We start from the raw sequence: 26,530 nt of genomic DNA, 5'->3' as shown, positions 1-26,530 counted from the left end.
GTCATAAGTGAGAAATATTTCATTTTTTGTTCATAAGAGAATACATAGGGCTGGTAATTTGTGTCGTGTCGTGTCGTGTTTATATGTGTCGTGTCTAAACAGACGCCTGTCATTGAAGTTGTAAAATTTTCACTTGGGCCTACACAGACTTGAGCCCATTTGCAACCCAAAAGCTCTAATAGGTTGTTGAACTCAAGCCACATATAAGCATGTGTTTCTTTCTCAATTTTTCCATGTGGGATAATCTATCTCAACATCCGCCCTCATGTGGCAACGTGTGGTCCAACACGTACCACGTGCCTTTGAACACCTGCCCTTAACAACTGATCACAAGCCGGGTATCATCTTCCGTGCTCGTGCAAGAGGGGACAAATATCAAAGTAGCCTTGAGCTCCACACTCGGGCCTAACTAGAGGTGCATCTTTAGCTACCTCAGAACTGGACCAGGCCACTCTTGGACCCGATTAACATGAGGCGCACTCATGGCTGCCTCGAAACTGAATATGCGTGGTGTGAGCCCACACGAGCGCACAGAAGCATAACTCGCTCTGATACCATGTAAAATATCTATTGGGCCTATAAGCGATTGGGTCCATCTCCAATTCAAAAGCTCGTGCTAATAGATTGTGGTACCTAATCTCTTATAAACCCATTAGATTCTTCTTAATTTTTCCGTGTGGGGTTTTTTACTCTTAACACCCACCCTCATGTGATAACATGTGGCTTTGACATTCACTTACACGTGCCACGTGAACTAGAACAACCTGCCCTTAAGAACTAACCATGAGCCGGGTATCCTCTTCCGTGCTCGTGCAAGGGGGGGACAAATATCAAAGTAGCCTCGAGCTCCACACTCGGGCCTAACTAGAGGTGCACCTTTAGCTACCTCGGAACTGGACCAGGCCACTCTTGGGCCCGATTAACATGAGGCGCACTCATGGCTGCCTCGAAACTGAATATGCGTGGTGTGAGCCCACACAAGCGCACAAAAGCATAACTCGCTCTGATACCATGTAAAATATCTATTGGGCCTATAAGCGATTGGGCTCATCTCCAATCCAAAAGCTTGAGCTAATAGATTGTGGTACCTAATATCTTATAAACCCATTAAATTCTTCTTAATTTTTCTGTGTGAGATTTTTTACTCTTAATAGAAGTCATAACCCATACACCATAGGATTATTAAACGGGTTAGATTTTGAAAACACGAACACGACATGTTTATATCCCCGTCAATCGGGACACGATATGTTGAACCTGTTCATTGAAACATGTCATAATAGGTACACGTATCCATACCCGACACGATTATTAAACAGGTTAGATTTTGAAAACACGAACACGACCTGTTTATATCCGTGTCAACCTTGACACGACATCGGACACAGACTGAGAGTAGAGAGAGAGAGAGAGACTCAAATCGAAATTAGGGTTAGGGCTGTGCAGTTGGACTACAATCGGGCTTCAATTGACAATTGAGAACTCACCAATTACGTCGGAGACTCAAATTGGAGAGCAGCGAGTGCTGGAGGAGCGTCGGAGCGTGAGCGAGACTAGAGGGACGAAGTCAGGAGTAGTTTGTGCTTTAGCCTTCAGAGGGTATGGGAGGACCACGATCGTCGAGGTGAGATCACAGTGGCGTCAGTGTAGCATCGGGGTGAGATCAACATGGGGTAGGGAGAGGTCGAGGGCTCGAGGTCGTCTCCGTCTCGTCTGAGTCGTCTCTGAGTTCTCTCTCTAACTGAGTCTCTATTGTCAAGAAAGAAAGAAAGAGAAGAACTGATAGAACAGAGAGAGGCGGAAGGAATGAACTGTCTGTATCATTATTAGCCTATTAGGGTTAGTAAGGATATTTTTGTAATTTTAGTATAAATGGATTAATATGTTACACGATTATAACAACACGATTAAACACGCCTAAATAAAATGGTTTAATCGTGTATAATCGAGTTATACGGGCAACCTAGTAAGATACGCTTATTAACCATGTCTAAATGGGTTGGACCGGTTTAGACCGAATATAAAAAATGCCCAACCTGAACCCGTTTAACACTGTGTCGTATCCATGCCATGTTAACCTGTCGTGTTAGGAATTGCCAGCACTAAGAACAGACACCACAAGGTTTTAGGCCCAACGCAACTTCTTAGCATATCATATCATCTAACACATGATATGTTTTGTATTGTTCAAACTTCTTATACACTGAACACTTTGCTTTAAGTGTAGTGACACAAGGTGTCGACTCAGAATAAAGAGGTTCAGAGTTCATTCCTTGCTGGTGGAACTTATTAGCCCCTTTATGATGAAAAAGAAGAAGAAAAAAAAAACACAACACACTTCACAATAGGTCCATCAAAGCTAATACATTTGCTTCATGTACCAATCCCAGTAGAAAACTGCACCTCAGCGAGCTTCGAAAACAGTAAGGGACATGTCGTTTACTGAGTTGGTCCTTTCACCAGAAGAAGAGGCGTCAGCTCTGCCCTGTGTCCTCTTGAAAGCAAAACCGGGCTGCTTCGGTGAAGGAAGCCTCGTTCTGTTCCCCAGCATGAACACAACCGTGGACATGGTTGGCCTATCCATTGGGAATTCTTGCACACACAACAAACCGATCTGGATGCATCTCAGGACTTCATGCTCGGGATACATGATGTCCATTGATGGGTCAACAATGTCCAAGCAAGATTCTTCATTCCACAACTCCCATGCCTTTAGGAGTATGACATTCTCAATATTCAAATTTGAAAATTAATGTGTGTTATCATGGCTGATTAGCTCCCTTACATGGCCAATTAGGTTGGAAGAAGAATTCTCCTGGTAAAAGCTGCTGTTTCTTTTTCCGGAAATGATCTCCAACAACAAAACTTCGAAACTGTAAACATCAGATTTTATCGAAAACAGCCCCTCCATCGCATACTCTGCTGACATGTAACCACTGCAGAAGCTCAATGAAAAGGTTAGTGCAACGTCTTGAAGTTCGTAAGCAATGAACTCGGAAAAAATATATAGGAGCTAGTGCATAAGAACTTCTTCCATCAGTAACTTGTTCAAGACACTTACTAGGTCCCTACAACTTGTCTAGTATTTCCTTCAACCTGATCCCCTCCGCATATCCTAGCCATGCCGAAATCGGAGATTTTCGGATTGATGGAAGCATCGAGCAACACGTTGCTCGCTTTTAGATCCCGGTGGATGATTCTCAGCCTCGAATCCTGGTGTAAGTACAAGATCCCTCGAGCTATCCCCATAGCGATTTCAAAGCGTTTTCTCCAGTCGAGTAGAGACCTCTTCTCTTCATCTGTACATCAAGTAACCAATAAAATGCCCTCCAATTATAACAGACGGATGTACGTAGTTACTAGAAAATGTTCACCAAGTATAATTAGCTAGGAATAGGATTTACTGAAAAGAAATGAGTCCAGGCTTTTATTTGGCATGTATTCATAAATCAACATTTTCTCGTCTCCTTGGATACAGCAACCTAGGATTTTCACAAGATTCCTGTGCTGCAGCTTAGCAATCAATGTGACCTCGTTCTTGAACTCTCTGATTCCTTGTCCAGAGGATTTTGACAATCTCTTAACCGCTATTTCCATTCCGTTATCTAGTACTCCCTGAAAATTGAATGAAACTCAGTATTCTGTGAGGGGAAAAAGGATTTGGAAGGAAATTCAGAATTTTACGAATGGAAAATACCTTATAAACTGAACCGAAGCCACCTTTCCCCAGCTTGTTGATGAAAGAAAAATTGTTTGTGGCGGTGGCTATGGCACTCAGCTCAAAGAATGGCAAATCGGAGGTTCTGCTGTCATATTCGATGTCCTGCATATTCCAAGATTCATCATCCCCAAAATGTGCAGCACTTGGGGTAGCAGAAGGCCTTGTTCTCCCTGATTTTCAAGCACGATAAAATCAAATGATCAAACTAGAACAATGTTCGAGTGTGGTTAGATTATTGGCTCCGGTTAATTTTTACATAGGGAAACGAAGTATTCAACTCACTTACGGTGCCTTTTCTTCATCATAAATAAGACAACCAGGAACGCCAGAATCGACCCAGCTGATAAGGTTACCCCTATTAACCACTTCCTAGGAGATCCATCCTTCTTCGTCAAACGAGCTGGCCAATTGCGATAGTAATCATATAAGGGCAAATGGCTTGATATGTGCGTTCTTGAAATTTTTGCAGAAAGATCCCAAGCTAACAATATATAATGATAAGACAAGAAAGTTTAAGTATATGTTAGTTCATAAGTACCTAAAATGGCTGCATCAACCTGTATATATAAATCCTGCCCAATATTAGAATATGTCCTCATATCCAGCAGATCACCATACCCTGCCAAGCACCCGAAGCCTCCATTTCTCTCATCAGCGCTCGTGTAGGCTGTGCATGAACAGTTCTTCAGGCACTCCTGCTCACACTCTTTGAGGCTCAAGCCCATGTCGACATACGCTCGGGAAGTGTCAGGGAGTTTCACAAGGGCCACCTTGACAAATCCTTCCCTGCTCCGGCATGTAGAGGCCCCAGGGGACCTTATGCATCCACCAGACCCATCCCTGAGGAACCAATCTGCCGGCGACCTGGGCTCAAACCCGGGAAGGCAAGTACATCTGAACTGGTCTGCGTTATACGGGTTGCAGTTGCTGTTAGGCCCGCAAGCCATGTAGTAGTCGCAATCTTCCACTGGTGTCCTCCATAACTCATTCCACCGGCCATCCTGGGTATGCCAAGTGGACCGCTGGATCGTGCCGCTGGTTTCTATCACCAACCTGGAGAAGATCGAAGCATTCCTCATCCAATAGGAAAATGAGACCTCTTCATGGTCATTCACAAAGCTGAAGTTGAAGATGTAATTGCTGCTCATGCCGAAGAGGCCACTCCAACACAGGCCCGTCCATGGCCCTGTCCGCCAAAGTGGAGCCGCATTCTTGCAGAGAAATATTTGCGGGTAACCCGTCGGGTCGAACCTGTACGTGAAATTCTCCGGTCCTGGGAAATCCTCAGACCGCCAGGAAGTCAGGACCCAATCCATGCCGGTTCTCCAGTCCAGCCCGAGTTTCATGAAAGGCATAAGGGTATCTGATGGATGATCAAAGCTCTGCCACAGGACACGATTGCCTAGCCTTTGGAGCAGAATGAAGTTGCCAGTGTCTTGTAGCTGGGCAGCGGTGGCATTGTCTGAACTTGTGGTCAAAACATTCGTCGACCAGAGGGTTGAGCTTCCATTGTTGCAACAGTGGAGGACAAGGTCTCCATGGCAGTTGATCGAGATTACGCCAGAGGTGTCATTGATTGGCCTGTCTCTGTTAGCCACCCAGAAAACTGTGTGTTCACTAACCTTGTTGTACCTGTTGAAATAAAAAGCAGTAGAAATCCCAATGAGGAGTGCGATACATAGTTTTAAGCTTGTAGAACAACATTATGAATGCAAAAACGGACAATATGTCAACAATTGCGGATTCTCTGGACATATTAAATTTGATATTTAGTCATTATCAAGGAAAAGAGATATTTGGGTGGTACCAAGTCCCAATGAAGCGGCGGGTAGAATTGCTGGGACTGAAGAACCCGAGAGCAAAGTTTTTGTTCTCAGATAACAAAACATCGCCGTCATGAAGAGGAATGGTCGGGCTGATTGTGTTTAAGGTTTTGCAACGGGTATGATGGAGGAGGAGAAGCAAAGTGTGAAGGCAGAGGAGTAGTACCAGTGGGGGAACATCCATTATCTTATCTTCACTTGATGGGAGTATCTGTTAGCCCTTTGTGGATCTTCTAAGGTTGCAAAAAATCTATTCTGGATAGAATTTGAAAGCGATTTTATCAGCCGTGTATTGTATTAAAGATATGACGTCAATATCATGTGCGTCCTCATATATGTGAGGATTTCTAAAATGATTCTGTGTTACTTGACACAGGGTCATCACAGCCGTCCGCCTACGATATCCACGCAAGGCCCACGGGTAATGGACAGCAATGATGACCCGTGTCAAGCATATATGCGAGTGAGACAAAAAGCGTGCTCTGGTCAGCTTGATAACCATACCTTTGGCAGGGTATTATTATTATTTCTAGATTCATAAATGAGAGTAAATAAAGAAATCGAAAAATAAGCAACATGAAATACTTGTTAAAACTTAAAACTCTCAGATTAAGGGAGCCATCCGAGGGCAGAACAAGATATTCACTAGATCGAAGAGTTAGAAATTACAACCGAGATATTACTCATATTCCCCTAGCCTCCTTTATCATTCCTACCTCACTAAGAAAAGTCTTCTTGAATTCTCAATTCTCTCACATTTCTTGCACTAAAATCTTATAATTACAAAGAAATGAAGCCAATAGAGAATTCCCCATCACAACCCCCAACACTCTTTCAGTTGTCTGTTTTGATACAAGATTATTATTATTATTATTATTATTATTATTATTATTATTTTGGTGTGTACTTTGATATTTGAAAGTTTAACCTGTCTCAGCTAATTCAGTTTAAGTCAAGTCGACCCATTCAAATGGTAAAACTCTCACAATATAAATTTTTGCCATCCACGATATTCAAACCTAAAACATTGTTTAAGGGATAAAAGACCTTTGATTATCAAGAATATCCTAAATTATCCTAGAAAGCTTTTCCTTTTAATATATATTGGGATTGCATGTAATTTGACACGAAACGGGAAAGCGGACATGCCTAAATTGTGTCGAGACCGCTGTTAAAAGCACGTCGTGCCATGGCAGAGTGTTGCGGCATGAACTTTCTGAGAACGCCAATCCAGGAGTGCTGTGCCGCGGCAGGGGCCATCTTATTGTACTTCCAATCCCCAGCAGCTTCCTTCATTCGTTTTTGGGTCCTCTGATCTTTCAGGTTTAATCTCGAACCATTGATTTCTTTGCTCAGTTAATGCGTTATGATTGGCGTGGGTGTTATATCTCCCTCCTCAACAATTTTCACGGAAATTCTTATCGTTATGGAGGCAGACAACCGTCTTCTGGGTTGGTAATTAATTTCAAAGCTTGTGAGTTGTGACTTTGAAGATGGAACAAATAGAAAAAGGCGTATCACACTGGTACATATTTTCACCTGTTTATTAGAAGATTTCAAATCCTATACTCGTTGTGTACTATCTATTGCTCTTTATTTAGATATTAGAATTTTTATTTTATTATACTAGGCGCATTAGTTTTCTTTGTAACCGAAGAAGAAAGAAAGATGAAAACTGTTTATATATATATATATATATATATATTATTTCAATCAAATGCAAGAGTCAATGACAAGTCAAGGTTACTTATCCAAAAAAAACAAAAATGGCAAGTCAAGGTCAGATGCCGACTGACTTCATAGCTAGTCCTTCATAGTGGTCAGTTGTATACTTACCTGAAAATGAGAAAGGGGTGCTCTGCAGCATCATGTGTCTAGAATTAAAAAGTTTCAAATATGATTCTTTTAGTGGAATTTCTTGTAACCTTTTTATTTCTTTTTTTATATTCATTGATTGAGGTCATAGGTCATCCTCCTTCGCAATTGAATAAAAGTTGTCTGATGATATAGAAAAAAAAAAAGGAAGTTTCAATTTTCTTGGGTCAGCTATCGGATTATCCAACTCCTGACCATAAAAAGAAAATGGAGAAAAACCCATAAGCTTGGCCAAGTACTTGTGATGCTAAAATTCTGTAGTGTACGTACCACAGTACGTACCAGAGATGGCTACTTGAACATTGTGCACACCCGAATTTCATTTCGGGACACGCGTGCACGCGCCTATGCAACGCGGCTTGAGAGTGTCCACCTTCCCGGGGACGCCAGACGGACGCACGTGAGAAGGAGTCGCCACTTGCTATTTTACGACCCGAAAGTCGAGGGCCGGCAAGTTACCCGGGTCTAGGAGTACGGGGTACACCTAATTGCTAAGGCATATGGTCTACGAAACCCGAGGTTCTGAATTCGAGGGTTCTGTTACATGTGAGCCTATATCTCGCATGCCCTATCGGTACTCTAGCTTGTCTAGGCTTGCCGTTTTTAATTTAATTACCACTCAATTAAGTTTCGCTCATCTTACGTGTTTTGACACCGTAAATTCGAAGAAACACTCCGACCGTCCACTCTCCGACCGGGATTCTTACATGAATAAATATACAACATAAATCCTTACATTGTCCTCTCAAATAAATAAAATACAAATTACAACAACGGAATCCCGGTCGGTTCGCGTTCAGTTATTATTTCACTCATGCTCACCGTGTGGTTTGAAAAGACTGGAATTGAAATTAAGATGCGCGCTCAGTGTTAGGGGATTGAACCCCGTGTTCTATGGTTGGGGCGTTGGACCCCCTATGGATTGTATCTTAAAGGATCGGGCTCGATCCGCATAACAAACAAGTGCAAGAATGTAACAAAACGGACACAAAATAAACAAACAATGAGATTCTGTTATTGCCGAATTTACGTGAATTAACCGATTATTAACCGGGGTATCTTGGCATGCAAATCCTACCTTAAAGCAAACAAAATGGGTACAAGGTGTGAATCGATCAAGGATCGCCTCGGGAAAGTATCTCGCATTCGGCATTATTTTCCGAAGACCTGACAAACGTGACATCTGTAGTCAAGTCTTGTGTTTGTGGATTGCTTTTAGGATTGTTCTATGTTGTGACACTACGGTTGTTACAAGTTATTACCGAACATGAATTTCGCCTGTAAGTCCTAGATCCTAGTACTTAACCCGCTATTGCCCGTTTTGTCTTAACCGAGTACACCATTAGTCTGATATTTGTATTTTGAGCCAATCCACCCGAACTAACTACCCAAGACTATGCTAGAATAATAAAAACTCATCAGTCGGATAGAGCGGGCTATGCAGATGAAGCTGCGCCTAGACAGGTAACTCATCCCTACCTTAATACCGTAGTGTTTCTGTTATTCTAACCCTAGGGGTGCCGCTAAGTTGCAAATAGACGATTTTGCCATTGAGGTGAAAATTATTTTCCGAAAAGAGAGACTACGCGGTGCGGGCCACCTCGGCCTGTGTCCGGCGTTAACCGATCCCCTCGACCTTCCAGGGTTGTCAAGAACCCTAAAAAAGCCAAAAATCGGTTAATCTATCCGGAAGTAATCTAAGAAGATCTTCCACGTCCCGACCTAAGTTTCTTGAAATCAAGTGAGGCATCGAGTCAAGACGCGCAAGTCCTTCCTAGAAATCCATGTCACATCGAACCACGTGTCTCGGGTTTTATAAAATTTGCAAGTTTTGAAAAGGGCACAAACGCATGTTTGCAACCTATCGACGCGTGTTACCGGTTTATTACCAATTCGTGCAAAATTATTAGGGCCAAGTGAGTTAATTAATCGCATGAACATCCCAATTACCCCGTTGGTGGAATTATTGATTAAATTAATTAATATTTTGCCGAATGCTTTAAATATACGGGTTTCAGACCGTCGAGCCAATCATTGATGGACTGTCCTATATGAATCCTAATTCCCGACCACCTTGAGATTTAAAAATTAATTTTAGGTCGAGTTTGCATGATTATACCGATTCATGTGAAGTTTCGATTAAAGCGAGGAAATAAAACGTTTAAACACGGATCAGGAGCATGGTATCACGTCAAGCACAACAAACATACGTATTTTACACAATCGGTGCCGTCATGATCACGATAAACTCATACAAACATACACAAACATAATCTTAACGGAATTGATAAAACGACATCGATCAATGGAAGCGAGAAAACATAAAAAAAACACACATTGTCATGTTGTATACATATAATTACAGGAATATAATATATAAATAGGGCACATACGTTGTCCGTCGGTGATCCAAGTAGGAAAGGGTTGGGTATCTTTTAAAAAATATCCAGGGACTGATTTGAATAATTTTAAAAGAACATGGACTGATTTGAAAATTCGGATAAAGTTTCAGCGGACTGATTTGAAAATTCTGGAAAAATTGGGGACTGTGTAAGAATTACTGAAAATGTCCCAGGACTCGTATGAAACGAATTTGAAAGTTCGGGCTGAGCTGAAAAGTGCAAAAATGCCCCAAGGACTGAACTGAAACAACTTGAAAAGTTCCTTGGAATGGTTGGCAAATTCCGGAAAATTCAAGGACTGATTGGAAAATGGTAAAAATGGCTGGGACTTGAATGAAGCAAATTTTAAAATTTGGGACAGATCTGAAAAGGGTGGAAAATAGCCCCAAGACTAAACTGAAACAACTTGAAAAGTTTCTTGGAGTGGTTGGAAAATTCTGGAAAATTCAAGGACTGATCTGGAAATATTAAAATGACGGGGACTTGAATGAAAATAAATTTAAATTTCTGGGTAGATCTGAAAAGGGTAAAAATGGCCCCGGGACTAAACTGAAACAACTTGAAAAGTTCCTTGGGATGCTTGAAAAATTCTGGAAAATTCAAGGACTGAATGGGAAATGGTAAAAATGACTGGGACTTGGCTGAAAAGAATTTTTAAGATTTGCGGCAGATCTAAAAAAAATAAAGGTGCGTCCTCTGGACTGAAATGAGACAAAATGAAAAGTTCGTAAAATCGAGTTCGGGACGAATCCGATCACCCACACAACCCAAGAACACTCATTTTAGTCACATCCATTCAAGCAAACATTAATATTTAGAAACGGAGCCCTAAACATGTCACTAAGTCTGGAATTTACCTAGTTCGGGAAGTTGTGGGGTGATTCTGTAAATAAAAAATAAATAAATAAAACTGCTAGACGAGTTGGGCCGGGCCGTGACGGGCTGAACTGGGCCGGCTGAGCTGGACTGGGCCGCTGGAATTTGGACTGGGTTGGGCCGCTGGACGCCGGCTGGGCTGGGCCGCTGGACTGCTGGACACGGGCTGAGCCGGCGTGTGTCTATTCCGCGTTACCTGTGCGACCCGGAAAGAAAAGTGAATCGACTCGGTTAGCGCCGAAAGAGAAACCGAAGAGAAGGGACGCGGTTTCGGGTGGCGATGCGGTTGCACCCGACCCCGGGACGTCGCTGAGCGCGGCTGGGGCGGAAGTGAGCAGCGTCTGTGTGTGTCGGGGAGCGAGTGAGCCGGGGAGTCGAGCGACGGGAGGAGCTACGGGCTCGGCTGGGAGTTGAAGGAACTCGAGGTGTGGGCCGAGCCGAGGGAGTCGTCTCCGTACTTTTTTCGAACGAGTTCCAGGCGCGAGAACTTGAGCTGAAGTTTTCTTCGGAGAGAATGGGCGACTGAGAGATTTTTTTCCGGACCGAATCGGCGAGCAGAGGGTTTTTTTTTTTCCGAGTTCGTCCGTGAGTTCTCCCCTCCTCTCTTCCGAGCGAGCTGCGGGTTTTCTTTAAAACCGAGAGAGAGAGAGAGAGAGAGAGAGAGAGAGAGATCGAGTCGAGTCGGAGCCGGTTCGGCAGTTTCTGTGTGAGCCGGAGTTAACGTGTGCAGAGGAACGACCGTGGCAAAGGTGGCGTGTGCAGAGATTCGGTTTTGCATGCTCGGGTCCGGATCGTGCAGCAGGGAGGAAGAGCAGCAGATGAAGAAGGAAAAGAAAAGGAAAAGAAAAAAGAAAGAAAAGAAGAAGAAGAGTACGAGCTAGGCGGGAAAAGGAAAAAGAAGAGCAACGGTCAGAAGTCCAGTCAGACTTCTGACTGGATTCTGACCTCTTTTTTTTTTTCGAATTTGACGCGAGTAAAAATTGAAAATTTCTCTCTTCTTAATCGAACGTTGAAAAATAATTTGAGACCGTCATCGTGCTCAGAAAAATTCGTTGATCAATATTGTGCGATAAAATTGTTTTCAATCTCGAATTTTGTCCCGAATTTTAAAAGTTGACGTCGATGTACGCGAAATTCGAAAATGTCTCAAATAGTATTATTTTTGAAAAAATCATAAAAGTGTTAAATTAGGAAAATTTGATATTTTCAAAAAAGTCGTGAATACTCAAGTAATTAATTGGAAATACTTCCCTCACGGGTGGCAAAATGACGATTTTGCCCCTCTGGATCCGATGGGCCAAAATTGGGTGCTAACAAACGCAATTATGTTGGGTGGCTCCAGGAAAAAATAGAAGGGATTAAAGAATGAATGAATGCACGAACGACTGAATATATAAAATGAAAAAAAAAACCTGAGGATGTGGTTATTATTGGTCACTTTCACGTACGTAAGAGTAGGTGGCAAAGGAGTGGTTGGAAAAAGAACCGACCTTCGCGATGAAAATTTTGTAATCCTACTTTTCTCAAGTGAAAGCTAGCCGTCTAATCCAATGATTGTTGAGGTAGGATTATTAAAGATTTTCTCAGACCTTTCAGCATTAAAAACCTCATGATAAGGATCACTGAAAAAAAAAATCCCTCATGATAAGGACTTAAAGGGACACTAATTTCAAAGCTTTGTCAAGTTTGTCCAGAGAGGAAAGTAAAACGGGACCAAGTGTAGGATGATTTTAGAAACTCTTCTGGAACATCACTCCACGACGTAGTACAACGTTACCTAAGAAAACCCTTGTACGATCATAAAAGATCTCAAGAACATATCCATCCATAAAGGGCAAAACGCTCAGTAAGACGCTTTTGGCCTATACTGATCCTGCTACTGTGAAAAATATGCTAATTATTTTTTGTCTTCTTAACCAATAAAGTAGTCGATAGGCAGGCTAGTACAAGAAATTGTCGTAGTAATTCAAAAACGTTTGTTAATTTCTTTGTTGATCATTTCTTCTTCTTTTGAGAGAGTAATTAGGGAAAAAAGTCTATACGAAAGAAGATAATGATCAAGTACTTCTTATATATTGTTATTCATAGTTTCTTTAGAAATTCCATACAGTTAATTTTTTTGTAGATAAAAAAATTTGAAAGGTCGTCCCAAATATATTGCTTAGACCTTATGAATTATTTCATAATATATTATACTTTAATGTATTTAATGAATTGCGAAGTGTCGTTTTTATTATATCAAGTTATTAATCAAATGGCTAGAATATGAATGGTCACTCAATATAAGGTTTTCTCGGTCGTACGTGGCACAATTAGAAGTTTTGTATCAGCTTTTAATATTTTATATAGATGTATCAATTTATTGACATACCAATTACATCTTTTTGTCCTTTTTAATATAAAATTTTCTTGCCTTATTTTATAGTACTAGTCAAATAGCACGTGCATGTGTCAATTTTATATATTTCTTAAGGTTAATTTTAACATATTATGTAAATTATACAATTCTTGTGCACATAAGATTTATTTATTACATTCCCAAAATAATTTGTTAGACAAATTTTTAAAGTTGATACTTGTATATATAGTTGATGACTTTTAGGTACGAAAATATAACATTTATTAGGTACTAATATAATCTTCGACGTTGATAGTTATCACGTTTCTTGAATAATTTATTAAAGTATTGCTTCAAGATAAAAGCAATAGAATGAGAATTCCATACTATATATTCAGTTGCATATTAAGTCTGACATTTACAACCTCTGGAAAGCTCATGATCGAGCTTTTCACAAGTGTTGGAGAATGATGTGGGGCAATTTCGAACCATATGGGCTTTAAGAAGCCCATGCCCAAATAAGTATACTGGCTCAGATATGGATGAATCAGTGTCAGATTCTCATGGGATGAAAATGCATGATGAGGTGTCTCGATGATGTCTTAGAAACGTTTATAGAGAAACTTGATCGTGAGAAGCCCAATCTCTACAAACCCAAGCCGAAGAGGTCGGATCAAAAAGCAACAGCCCAATTACGATGGTAATATTGATGGAAATGAGAAGTCAAATTTCAATAAATGAAGTAGGTGCAGACATTTTAGTAATATGAAATTCGGACTTAGGAAGGGTAATTACAAATTCCAGCTACTTTTAGTTTCCAAGGGTGAATTTAATGTCTTTTCTTGTTTTCTAGAGTAGTTGGAGTTAATGAGGTGTTTCCTTGGTCATGTCTATATATATAATGTACACTGAACATGAGAGAATACAAGAATCAATATATGTAATTCTCTCCCTTTATTGGAGTCTCTCGCATGCGAACTTAGTTAGCATTTGTTATCTTTTCCGTCTAAACGATGATTTAGGCGTACTATATGTGATCACCACTGCGTCATAAAGTGTGTCAACAGATTATCATTTCACTACTGGATGTTGTCAAAAGTGTTGTCAAAGTGCAGAAGTGTAAGGGGCAACGTGTTGCCACCTTATGACAATATGTTGTCATTGGCATTCGTGGCTCATAATAGAAAGGGTAACTGGTTATTTTCTTATGAAAATATGTTTTCATATAACACAAGATGTTATCGAGGATGATGTTGATGAAATAAATCTTTCGAGATTAAATTTACGATGGTATTCAATAGCTATCGATTGACCCAAATTCATAATCACTCATTATTAAAAGACCGATCTACTTGTGAAGAATGTTTTAATAAACTTTGAATATGCTCTATTGAGGAAACTATATGGCTTCAAGCCTTTATGAGATCACAATTTTGGTTTATACTGATGTTATTCAGGCATTGGTTGAACCCCGATCAAAAGGTGATTCCCCTGCACTACATGTAAAGAAGTTCTCTTTTAATTATGATAATTTGGGTCATAGCTGATCCATCAAAGGCCAGCTCTTTGGATGGGCCATGTAGAAAGAATCACATGCGATCCGTAAAGGCCTAAAGTATATATTTTGATTTTTTTTCCCCTTTTCCATTCAGTATTATGTGTTGATTACAAATCAAGACTACTAATCATGTTGCCATTGCAAGCCTTGGTTATTTATTTATTTTCATTAGTGAGAAATATTTCATTTCTTGCTCGTAAGAGAACAGACGCCACAAACTTTTAGGCCCAGCTCAACTTCTTAGCATATCATATCATCTAAACATGATATGTTTTGTATTGTTCAAACTTCTTATACAATGAACACTCACTTTAATGTAGTGGCACAAGGAGTCGACTCAAAATCAAGAGATTCAGAGTTCATTCCTTTCTGGTGGAACTTATTAGCAGCTTTATGATGAAAAAAGAAAAAGGAAATAACAACACAACACACTTCACAATAGGTCCATCAAAGCTAATACATTTGCTTCATGTACCAATCCTAGTAGAAAACTGCACCTCAACGAGCTTCGACAACAGTAAGGGACATGTCATTAACTGAGTTGGTCCTTTCACCAGAAGAAGAGGCGTCAGCTCTGCCCTGTGTCCTCTTGAAAGCAAAAGCGGGCTGCTTCGGTGAAGGAAGCCTCGTGCTGTTCCCCAGCATGAACACAACCGTGGACATGGTTGGCCTATCCATTGGGAATTCTTGCACACACAACAAACCGATCTGGATGCATCTCAGGACTTCATGCTCGGGATACACGATATCCATTGATGGGTCAACAATGTCCAAGCACGATTCTTCATTCCACAACTCCCATACCTGTAGGAGTGTGACATTCTCAATATTCAAATTTGAAAATTAATGTGTGTTATCATGGCTGATTAGCTCCCTTACATGGCCAATTAGGTTGGAAGAAGAATTGTCCTGGTAAAAGCTGCTGTTTCTTTTTCCGGAAATGATCTCCAACAACAACACTCCGAAACTGTAAACATCAGATTTTATCGAAAACAGCCCCTCCATTGCATACTCTGGTGACATGTAACCACTGCGGAAGCTCAATGAAAAGGTTAGAGCAACGTCTTGAAGTTCATAAGCAATAAACTCGGAAAAAAATATAGGAGCTAGTGCGTAAGAACTTCTTCCATCAGTAACTTGTTCAAGACACTTACTAGGTCCCTACAACTCGTCTGGTATTTCCTTCAACCTGATCCCCTCCGCATATCCTAGCCATGCCGAAATCAGAGATTTTCGGATTCATGGAAGCATCGAGCAACACGTTGCTCGCTTTTAGATCCCGGTGGATGATTCTCAACCTCGAATCCTGGTGTAAGTACAAGATCCCTCGAGCTATGCCCATAGCAATTTCGAAGCGTTTTCTCCAGTCGAGTAGAGACCTCTTCTCTTCATCTGCACATCAAGTAAACAAAAAAATGCCCTCCAATTATAACAGACGGATATATCTACTTTCTAGAAAATGTTCATCGAATATAATTAGCTAGGAATAGGATTTACTGAAAAGAAATGAGTCCAAGCTTTTATTTGGGAGGTATTCATAAATCAACATTTTCTCGTCTCCTTGGATACAGCAGCCTAGGATTTTTACAAGATTCCTGTGCTGCAGCTTAGCAATCAATGTGACCTCGTTCTGAAACTCTTTGCTTCCTTGTCCCGAAGATTTAGATAATCTCTTAACAGCTATTTCCATTCCGTTATCTAGTACTCCCTGAAAATTGAATGAAACTCAGTATTCTGTGAGGGGGAAAAAGGATTTAGAAAGGAATTCAGAATTTTACGAAAGGAAAATACCTTATAAACGGAACCGAATCCACCTTTCCCCAGCTTGTTGATGAAAGAAAAATTGTTTGTGGCAGTGGCTATGGTACTTAGATCAAAGAATGGCAAATCGGAGGTTCTGCTGTCATATTCGATGTCCTGCATATTCCAAGATTCATCATCCCCAAAATGTGCAGCACCTGGGGTAGCAGAAGGCCTTGTTCTCCCTGATTTTCAAGCACAGTAAAATCGAATGATCCAACTAGAATAATGTTCGAGTGCAGTTAGATTATCAGCCTCGGTTAATTTTTACGTAGGGAAACGAAGTATTCAACTCACGGTGCCTTTTCTTCATCATAAACAAGACGACCAGGAACGCCAGAATCACACCAGCTAATAAGGTTACCCCTATTAACCACTTCCTAGGAGATCCATCCTTCTTCGTCAAACGAGCTGGCCAATTGCGATAGTAATCATATAAGGGCAGATGGCTTGATATGTGCGTTCTGGAAATTTTTGCAAAAAGATCCCAAGCTAACAATACATAATGATAAGACATGCAAGTTTAAGTATATATTAGTTCATCAGTACCTAAAGTGGATGCATCAACCCGCACATATAAGTCCTGTCCGGTATTAGAAAATGTCCTTATATCCAGCAGGTCATCGTACCATGCCAAGCACCCAGTGCCTCCCTGTCTCTCATCAGCCCCTGCGTAGGCTGTGCAGGAACAGTTCTTCAAGCACTCCCGCTCGCACTCTTTCAGGCTCATGCTCATGCTGACATAGGCCCGGGAAGTGTCGGGGACCTTCACAAGGGCCACCTTGACAAATCCTTCCCTGCTCAGGCATGTAGAGGACCCACGGGACCTTATGCATCCACCAGAGAAATCCCTGAGGAGCCAATCTGCCAGTGACTGGGGCTCGAACCCAGGGAGGCAAGTACAATTGAACTGGTCTGCATTATATGTGTTGCAGTAGCTGTTAGGCCCGCAAGCCTTGTAGTAGTCGCATTCGAACGCAGGAGCAGTCCCAAGCTCATTCCATTGGCTATCCCTGGCATGCCAAATGAACCGCTGGATCATGCCCGAGGATTTTACCACCATCCTTGGGATAGTCGACGTGTTCCTTAACCCATACAAAATTGAGAACTCTTTCTGGTCATTCTCAAAGCTGATGTCAACTATGGAATTACTGATCTTCTGGGGCACGCCACTCCACCGCAGCCCCATCCATGGCCCTACCCGCCAATGTGGGGCCCCATTTTTGTAGAGAAATAGTTGTGGGTAACCCATGAAGTCGAACCTGAAAGTGAAATTCCCCGATCCTGGGTCATCCTCAGACCTCCAGGAAGTCAGGACCCAATCCATGCCCGTTCTCGGATCCCGCCCAAGTTTCATGAAAGGAATCAGGGTATCTGATGGATGATCAAAGCTCTGCCACAGGATACGATTGCCTAGCCTTTGAAGCAGAATAAAGTTGCCAGTGTCTTGTAGCTGGGCAGTGGTGGCATTGTCTGAATTTGTGGTCGAAACATTCGTGGACCAGAGGGTTGAGCTTCCATTGTTGCAACAGTGGAGGACAAGGTCTCCATGGGAGTTGATAGAGAGTACGCCAGAGGTGTCATTGATTGGCCTGTCTCTGTTAGCCACCCAGAAAACTGTGTGTTCACTAACCTTGTTGTACCTGTTGAAATCAAAAGCAGTAGAAATCCCAATGAGGCGTGTGATACCTAGTTTTTAAGCTTGTTGAGCAACATTATGTAAGCGAAAACGGACAACATGTTTTGTTACAATTGCGGATTCTCTGGACATATTAAATTGGATATTTAGTCATTATCAAGGAAAAGTAATATTTGGTTGGTACCAAGTCCCAATGAAGCGGCGGGTAGAATTGCCGGGACTAAAGAGCCCGAGAGCAAAGTTTTTGTTCTCAGATAACAAAACATCGCCGTCATGAAGAGGAATGGTCTGGCTGATTGTGTTTAAGGTTTTGCAACGGGTATGGTGGAGGAGGAGAAGCAAAGTGTGAAGGCAGAGGAGTAGTACCAGTGGGGGAACATCCATGATCTTATCTTCACTTGATGGGAGTATCGGTTAGGCCCTTTGTGGATCTTCTAAGGTCGCAGGTGGAATATATATAATGTTGCACGTAGTTGAGGTTGACAGGGGATCCTAACCTCTCCCTCCATTTTCCTCTAACCCAAACATATCATCTTCGCCGAAAGGACATCATGTTGCACTGTCAAGTTGTTTTCTTTTTCAACGAGCTCTCTTTCAAGAACGTGCAAAAAATCTATGCTAGATAGAATTTGAAAGCGATTTTATCGGCTGTGTATTGTATTAAAGATATTACGTCAATATCATGTGCATCCTCATATATGTGGGGATTTCTAACATAATCCCGTGTCATCTAACACGGGACCATCACAGCTGTCCGTCCACGATACCCGCACGGGGCCCACGGGTAGTGCGCGGCAATGATGACCCGTCTCAAGCATATATGTGAGTGGGACAAAAGTGTGGTCAGATCAGGTAGATAACCATACCATTGACGGGGAATTATTATTATTTCTAGACACCTAAATGAGAGTAAATAAAAGAAATTGAAAAATAAGTAACATTAAATACTTGTTAAAACTTAAAACTCTCAAATTAAGGGAACCATTCATGGGCAAAACAAGATATTCGCTGGATTGAAGAACTAGAAATTACAACCGAGATATTACTCATATTCCCCAAGCCTTCCTTATCGGCCCTGCCTCACTGAGAAAAGTCTTCTTGACTTCTCAATTCTCTCACATTTCCGGCTCTAAAATCTTATAGTTACAAAGAAATGAACCCAATAGAGAATTCCCCATCACAACCCCCAACACTCTTTCAGTTGTCTGTTTTGATTACAAGATTCTTTTTCTTGTTTTTGACGCAGTTTTTGTCGGTGTGTACTTTAATATTTGAAAGTCCAATCGGTCTCTGCTAATCAGATGGTAAAACTCTCACAACATAAATTTTATCTATTCACAGTATTCAAATCTGAGATATTGTTTAAGGGATAAAAGACCCTTTCATATATCATGAATATACTAAAATATCCTAGAAAGCTTTTCCTTTTAATATATATTGGGATTGCATGTAACTTGACACGAAACGGGAAAGCAGACATGCCTAAATTGCGTCAAGACCGCTGTTAAAAGCACGCTGTTAAAAGAACGCCATCTTATTGTGCTTCCAACCCCCAGCAGCTTCCTTCCTTCGTTTTTCGTCTTCGTTTTTGGGTCCTCTGACCTTTCAGGTTTAATCTCGAGCCATTGATTTCTTTGCCCACTTAATGCGTTATGATTGGCGTGGGTGTTATATCTCCCTCCTCACAATTTTCATGGAAATTCTTATCCTTTTGGAAGCAGACAGCCGTCCTCCGGGTTGGTAATTAATTTCAAAGTTCGTGAGTCGAGACTTTGAAGACGAAACATCTAGAGAAAAGGTATATGTCACCGGCGTATGTTCTCGTCTGTTTATTTGGAGATTTTAGATTCGATACTTATCGTGTACTATCTACTGTTCTTTATTTAGTTATTAGAATTTTTATTTCATTGTACTAGACGTATTAGTTTTCTTTGTAACCGAAGAAGAAAGAAAGATGAAAAATGTTTATATATATATATATATTATTTATTATTTCAATCAAATGCAAGAGTCAATGACAAGTCAAGGTTACTTATCCGGGGGGGAAAAAAAGGCAAATCGAGGTCAGATCCCGACTGACTTCATAGCTAGTCCTTCATAGGGTTCAGTTGTATACTTACCAGAAAATGAGAAAGGGGTGCTCTGCAGCACCATGTGTCTAGAATTAAAAAGTTTCAAATATGATCCTTTTAGTGGAATTTCTCGTAACCTTTTTTTTTTTTTTAATATTCATTTATTGAGGTAATAGGTGATCCTCCTTCATAATTGAATAAAGTTGTCTGATGATATAGAAAAAACGAAAAAGGAAGTTTCAATTTTCTAGTGTCAGCTATCGGATTATCCAACTCCTGACCATAAAAAGAATATGGAGAAAAACCCATAAGCTTGGCCAAGTACTAGTGATGCTAAAATTCTGTAGTGTACGTACCACAGTACGTACAAAAGATGGCTATCTGAGCACAATTATGTTGGGTGGCTCCAGGAAAAAGAAACGGATTAAAGAATGAATGAATGCACGAAAGATTGAATATATAAAATGAAAAAAAAAAACTTAAGATGTGGTTATTATTGGTCACTTTCACGTACGTAAGAGGAGGTGGCAAAGGAGTAGTTGGAAAAAGAACCGACCTTGGCGATGAAAATTTTGTACTCCTGCTTTTCTCTAGTGAAAGCTAGCCGTCTAATCCAATGATAGTTGATACGCTTCTCGAGAAATTCTTCCGTGGTTCAACCTCATCAAGTGACATAAAGAAGCGCCAACCAATAGTTGTACAAATAGTGGAATGAGTGAGTGTTTATCGCTGGAGCAATTACCATTAATTATTTATAAATGATAAAATCTTATTGATTTTTTCTCACAATGTAAATGTGAGGTAGGATCATTAAAGATTTTCTCATACCTTTCAGCACTGAAAACCTCATGATAAGGATCACCGAATGTGCAGAAGACGAATCTCCGGGTCCATATGGTCTTACTCTAACTTTTTTTCCAAAAAGGTTGGGAGGTGGCGTGTTAAAATACCCACTTGGGCCTACACAGACTTGAGCTCATCTGCAACTCAAAAGATTAAGCTGATAAATAGTGGTACCCAAGCCATATATTAACCCATGAATTTTCCTTTTCTTTTCCGATGTGGGGATTTATCTCGTTTTACTCCTCAACACCCGCTCTCACGTGAAACGTGTGGTCTATTTCTGTCTACACGTTGTCACTTGCCCTTAAACACTCGCCCTCAACAATTGACCTCGAGCCGGGCTCATCTTCCGTGCTCGGGCAAGGGGGGACACTAACACGAGGCGTACTCTTGGCTACACTCAAACATATTGGGCCTGGCGTGGTGTGGGTACGTACACACACGTAGGTGCGCATACGCGTAACCCGGGCTCTGATACTATGTTAAAATACCCACTTGGACCTACACAGACTTAAGCCCATCTGCAACCTAAAAGCTTAAACTGAGAAGTGGTGGTACCCAAGCCATATATTAACCCATGAATTTTCCTTTTCTTTTCCGATGTGGGATTTATCTCATTTTACTTCTCAACACTCAACATGGCGAGAATTGACATCTTGAATTAGTTCGAGGAATTTCATGATACCATAGATTTTGTTAAACGCATCAATTCTACATGTATTTGTTTAATCCCAAAGAAGCCTGGAGTGAAGGATATTTTTTGAGTTTTTCATCCTATAAGTCTCGTGGGGAGCATTTATAAATTAATGGCACTTTGTTCACTAAATGTCTACAAGGAGTTATAGATAAGCTTGTTAGGCCCTTCCAACACGCATTTGTTGCATGGATGCAATTTCGATCGCTAATGAAGCAGTCAACTCATGTTTGAAAAAGGGTTATCCAAGTGTTTTTTGCAAGTTAGACATGGAGAAAACTTATGACGACGTCTCATGGGACTGCCTCTTATATGTAATGGAAATGATGGTTTCAACAACAAAAGGAGATAGTGGATTCGGAATTGTATGTCTACCCTCACCTTCTCAGTCTTGGTTAATGATGCAGCAATAGGTTTCTTTCGCTCTTCTCGAGGGCTTCGACGAGGAGATCCCCTCTCCCCGTTTTTGTTTATTTTTTTGTTATGGAGATCCTAAGTAATATGCTGCTTGAAGGCATCAAAGATAGTCTGATCAGTTGATTTCGGGTTGGTAATAGAGATTCTGTTATGTCCATCTCGCATTTTTTTTTTTTTGCAAATGACACAATTATCTTTTGTCATGGAGAAGCTGTCACGACCCAAAATTTCCACTGAATTTCCCTTATATTTCCTCGATATTAAAACTAGCTTTCCATAGACTCCCAAAAATATAAAACCAATCCAGCAAGCTCTAATATGAATATAATCTCAAAAGAGAGTAATTTTCTTTTCTTAACCACATTACTAAATTAAACAAAACAAAATTTTTAGCTCGTAACCTATTCAATACATTTTATACAAAAGAATACCTATCAAATAACTATGGTCTCTACCTAGTCCTCCGAGCTGATCCCCAATATCAAAAGAGTTCTCCTGTGCTGCTAGTCTAACTCCTAGCTCATCTGAAAATATATGCAGAGTGTGAGCTGCATCTCAGTGAGTACTATATTTCAAAGTAAAATGAATTATTATTAAATAAATATCTCTAACTGAAAACAACCAAATACTCAAATAAATAATACAATCACATACAATCCAACTATTAGCTCACCCACACATATACGGTATATATATACACAACTATAATAATAATAATAATAATAATTATATTATTATTATTATTATTATATCCATTATAGTAACTAAATTTAAGTCCTACTAATAAATACACACAACTCGTCCAACTATTTCTCTAATATCCAATATCACATCAGCATCAAATATCCATTCATTTAGCGTTCCACAACAAATCACTACACAATCACTTGACGGATCAAGTTTCAGCAACAACACGATTTTCACAGAACAACCTTAGACAATTTCAGCAATCATCACATCTCCAGCAATCAATAAGACAAACAATATACCACAAAACCAACCAATATAGTCATAGGGTCGCATTTCCTTACAACACGTTAGAACGGTACCGTGACCTTTTTTCTATTCCGTCGGGTCCAGTGGCCATTCAGGCCTCATTTTCTATTCCACCGGGTCCAGCGACAGTTCGATCCCCATTTTCTATTCTGCCGGGTCCAGCGGCCATTCGGGCCCCATTTTTTATTCCGTCGGGTCCAGCGGCCATTCGAGCCCTATATTCTATTCCGCCGGGTCCAGCAGCCATTCGAGCCCTATTTTCTATTCCGCCGAGTCCAGCGATCCCATGGCTATAATCAAGCAATATCAATATACACAAGCACAATCCAAATCACATTACAATGATATCACACTACCATTACATATGTCATATACAATCAACATACACAATCACACCGCATATCTCAAGTCAAAATGAAATATAAAAGAGCAATATCTCTCAAATCCTTTCGCCTAACCTAGTAAGACCATTTCTTAATCTCTAACTATCACAATATTATTCATAAATAATTTATATAACTATAATACATCATTTTATAAGGGAATAAAGTACTCACAGAACACTCAACGTATGGTCCACTGAATTGAGCCTTCAAGATGCTTGCTTTCGATCTCACCAACTCCTATAAATTATAAATATAACAAGAAAACAATTTATAAAGCATATTCATGTTGTTTATATATTCCTTATAACAAAACATGTCGCATTTGGCCCCGAAAGAAGGAATTTATTCGTACTTAATTGCCCTTGAGAATATCGAGAATTAACCAACTTCAAACTTTTATCATAAGCAATGAATAAGTTATTCCTATCAAAGATAACTTAGGGCAACAACTAGCTTTCCTTTAACAAATAACCAACCCTATTCCATAATCTATTGTATTAAAAATTACAAATTTGCCCAAGCTGAAAATAGTAACCAAGACTTAGAAATCCAACAAAACCAGCAATATTGTTTGAAAAGAAAAAAAATAAAAATATAACTTGAAGGTACTGACTCAAAATTAAGTTATACTATCAAAGGGATGAACTCATATTTATCCAATAGAAAAACAAAAATGAAAACAATCAAAGAACGGAAGATATCAAATCAGTGGCTAGCTTTTGGTTTCTCTCAAATCATCAATTATAGAGCTTTCTACCTAAACTTTGTCTAAGCAAATGAACGTGAATAATTTGCAGATCAGCTGATATATCGACAATAAACTTCATAGGAGCATTTCCCCTATTTCCTAGCTTTCCACTCAAAAGAAAATCTTGACTCAACTATTACTTCTAACTCCAGCCAATTAACCAATTCATTTCCAAATTTAGTACTTAAAGTAATTCATTATCGATTAATTCACAAGAAGGAATACCGAATCAAACACAAGAAGAAATTAGAATCATTAGTATATATTCTCAAGAAAATTTATTCTTACAACGAGCAGCAAAGTTCAAGACCCAAATGGATATTTTGGCCATAATCTAACACCAATAATACTACTCAAAATCCTCCATTGAAACATATTTTTATAGGCAATCACTTCAAACCAACAAATGTAGGAGGTTCGACATTTCATCACTAATATAAGGCAACTTGATTAACAAGGAAAAAGTTCGTTAGTAAACCCAAATATAAAATCAGTTCTCTATGCTTACCTAATCAACACTTGAAAACCTTTAATTCCTTCCACATAGTGCCTTAATAAAATCATATACTAGCTAGTCCTTCAGAAGAAATGACACGCAAGTCGATAGAGCACTCGGCGAACAATACACATGCATACACACGTATATTCAAGGACACCTAGCTGAACTCCCAGATGTCGGTTGCAGGCAGTTTAAAGTTCCTCTAGTCATTCAAGTACCATTTAACAGAAAAATAAACTTCAAATCGACTATCCCTCAAACAAGAAAAGGGAATTTCAGTTGGCAATTCACCAACAACAAACATGACACAAAGACAGTGATTTCAGTGATATACATACCCGAAAAAAAAATGACAATTATCCAAGACAAGCTGAACTTCACATCTGAGATGGCCTTTCCTATTTCCTAGCTTCCGACTTACTTCATTCGTTGCTTCCCTCTTTGTAAAATTCTTCCTAGAGCTGCAGCTAAAGTCCGTCTCCTTCGCTCTCTCTCTCTCTGGTCCCATTTGCATACACCGACCAATGAATAAAATGAAAATTTCATAACACATACCTGAAATCAATCAATACCCGTAGTGCAGGGTTAAGCTCTTCCTTGTGTAACGATTCCTATCTGGGTAGCTCTCTCCCTCCCTAACCATTCTCTCTTTCTGCTTCCTCTAGCATTCACTCACTCGTCTCTCTCTCTCTCCCTGTTGCTCTGTTTCTTCTTCGGTTCTTACAGCTCAAAACAGAGCAGAGAGTGGAAAAGATAAAAAGAAAGAAAGAAAGAATAGATGAGATGAAATGGAAGGCGGTGGAATGGGTTTGCTTGGGGAAAAATGGGGCCACGTGGGGCCCTTCCTACCTTCTTCTTTTTTCTCCTCCTCCGGCAACTTGTATATAATAATACATACAAAAGCATATGTATGTATATATGTAAGTATGCTATTTGGAATAAAAATATCAAGTCTCACAGAAGCAGCCCAAATTCTTGATCCGAGGTGCATATTGTTATGTTTCGAGGCGGTTCGCAGACTCCGTATCAATCTGAGGAAGAGTGAGCTAATTCCCTTGCATAATTCGGTCTTGAGCAGAGATTTAGCTAGACTGCTCGGTTGTCAATTGGGTGCTCTACCTATATCTTATCTCAGTCTTCCTCTTGGTGCAAAGTCCAAATCAAGCATTATCTGAGAGCCTGTTATTGAGAAAATGCAAAAGAAGTTGGTGGGGTGGAAGAGAGGGCATCTGTTATGTCTATCTCGCATATTCTTTTTGTAGATGACACAATTATCTTTTGTCGCGGAGAAGTGGCCCAAATTCTTGATCTGAGGTGCATATTATTGTGCTTCGAGGTAGTTAGCGGACTTCGTATTAATTTGAGGAAGAGTGAGCTGATTCCCTGGCATGATTCGGTCTTGGGTAGAGATTTAGCGAGACTGCTCTGTCAAATGGGTGCTCTACCTATATCTTATCTCGGTCTTCCTCTTGGAGCAAAGTCAAAATCAAGCACTACATGGGAGCCTGTTATTGAGAAAATGAAAAAGAAGTTGGTGGGGTGGAAGAGAGGGTATTTACCGCCGGGGGGGGGGGGGGGGGGGGGGGGGGGGGGGGGGGGGGGGGGGGGGGAGGGGGGAGGGGAGGGGTTGGTGTTAACCTTAGTGAAGAGCATATTAGCTAATTTACTGGTGTACTTCATATCTTTGTTTTCTATTCCTTGCAAGGTGGCAAAAAGGCTTAAAAGCATCCAGAATAATTTCTTGTGGGGCGATTTTGATGATCATTGAAGGTTCCATCATGTGAAACAGGAGGTTGTTAAAAAACGTCTGAGTTCAGGTGGCCAAATGGTTGTGGAGATTTTC

General features: G+C 40.4%; 2 protein-coding genes and 1 long non-coding RNA gene across 4 annotated transcripts; all 3 read right to left on the bottom strand.

Annotated features, from left to right (window-relative positions):
* Positions 1–2,135: 2,135 nt before the first annotated feature.
* LOC116208415 (G-type lectin S-receptor-like serine/threonine-protein kinase At1g11410) lies at positions 2,136–5,782 on the bottom strand. Of its 2 annotated transcripts, none has more exons than XM_031541836.1 (7): positions 5,711–5,782; positions 4,260–5,353; positions 4,008–4,121; positions 3,698–3,891; positions 3,405–3,615; positions 3,062–3,299; positions 2,136–2,936 (listed from the first exon to the last, which is right to left on the bottom strand). In XM_031541836.1, the coding sequence occupies exons 1-7, from the start codon at positions 5,722–5,724 to the stop codon at positions 2,750–2,752; spliced, it is 2,052 nt and encodes a 683-aa protein (XP_031397696.1). In that variant the 5' UTR covers positions 5,725–5,782; the 3' UTR covers positions 2,136–2,749. The 2 variants fall into 2 exon arrangements, with proteins under 2 accessions (XP_031397696.1, XP_031397695.1); XM_031541835.1 differs by having other exon boundaries at positions 5,529–5,775.
* A 9,151-nt stretch (positions 5,783–14,933) lies between these two features.
* On the bottom strand, positions 14,934–18,439 carry LOC116209135 (G-type lectin S-receptor-like serine/threonine-protein kinase At1g11410). The gene is made up of 7 exons (XM_031542691.1): positions 18,217–18,439; positions 16,943–18,036; positions 16,691–16,804; positions 16,385–16,578; positions 16,091–16,301; positions 15,748–15,985; positions 14,934–15,623 (listed from the first exon to the last, which is right to left on the bottom strand). The coding sequence occupies exons 1-7, from the start codon at positions 18,414–18,416 to the stop codon at positions 15,437–15,439; spliced, it is 2,238 nt and encodes a 745-aa protein (XP_031398551.1). The 5' UTR covers positions 18,417–18,439; the 3' UTR covers positions 14,934–15,436.
* A 3,859-nt stretch (positions 18,440–22,298) lies between these two features.
* On the bottom strand, positions 22,299–25,476 carry LOC116208417. The gene is made up of 3 exons (XR_004157068.1): positions 25,243–25,476; positions 23,612–23,677; positions 22,299–22,582 (listed from the first exon to the last, which is right to left on the bottom strand). It is a non-coding gene; the product is annotated as an uncharacterized LOC116208417 (long non-coding RNA).
* Positions 25,477–26,530: the final 1,054 nt, after the last annotated feature.

This window comes from Punica granatum, chromosome 5 (genome assembly GCF_007655135.1).
Source record: "Punica granatum isolate Tunisia-2019 chromosome 5, ASM765513v2, whole genome shotgun sequence".
NCBI classification, from domain to species: domain Eukaryota; kingdom Viridiplantae; phylum Streptophyta; class Magnoliopsida; order Myrtales; family Lythraceae; genus Punica; species Punica granatum.
This window is presented reverse-complemented; position numbering and strand designations above follow the sequence as displayed.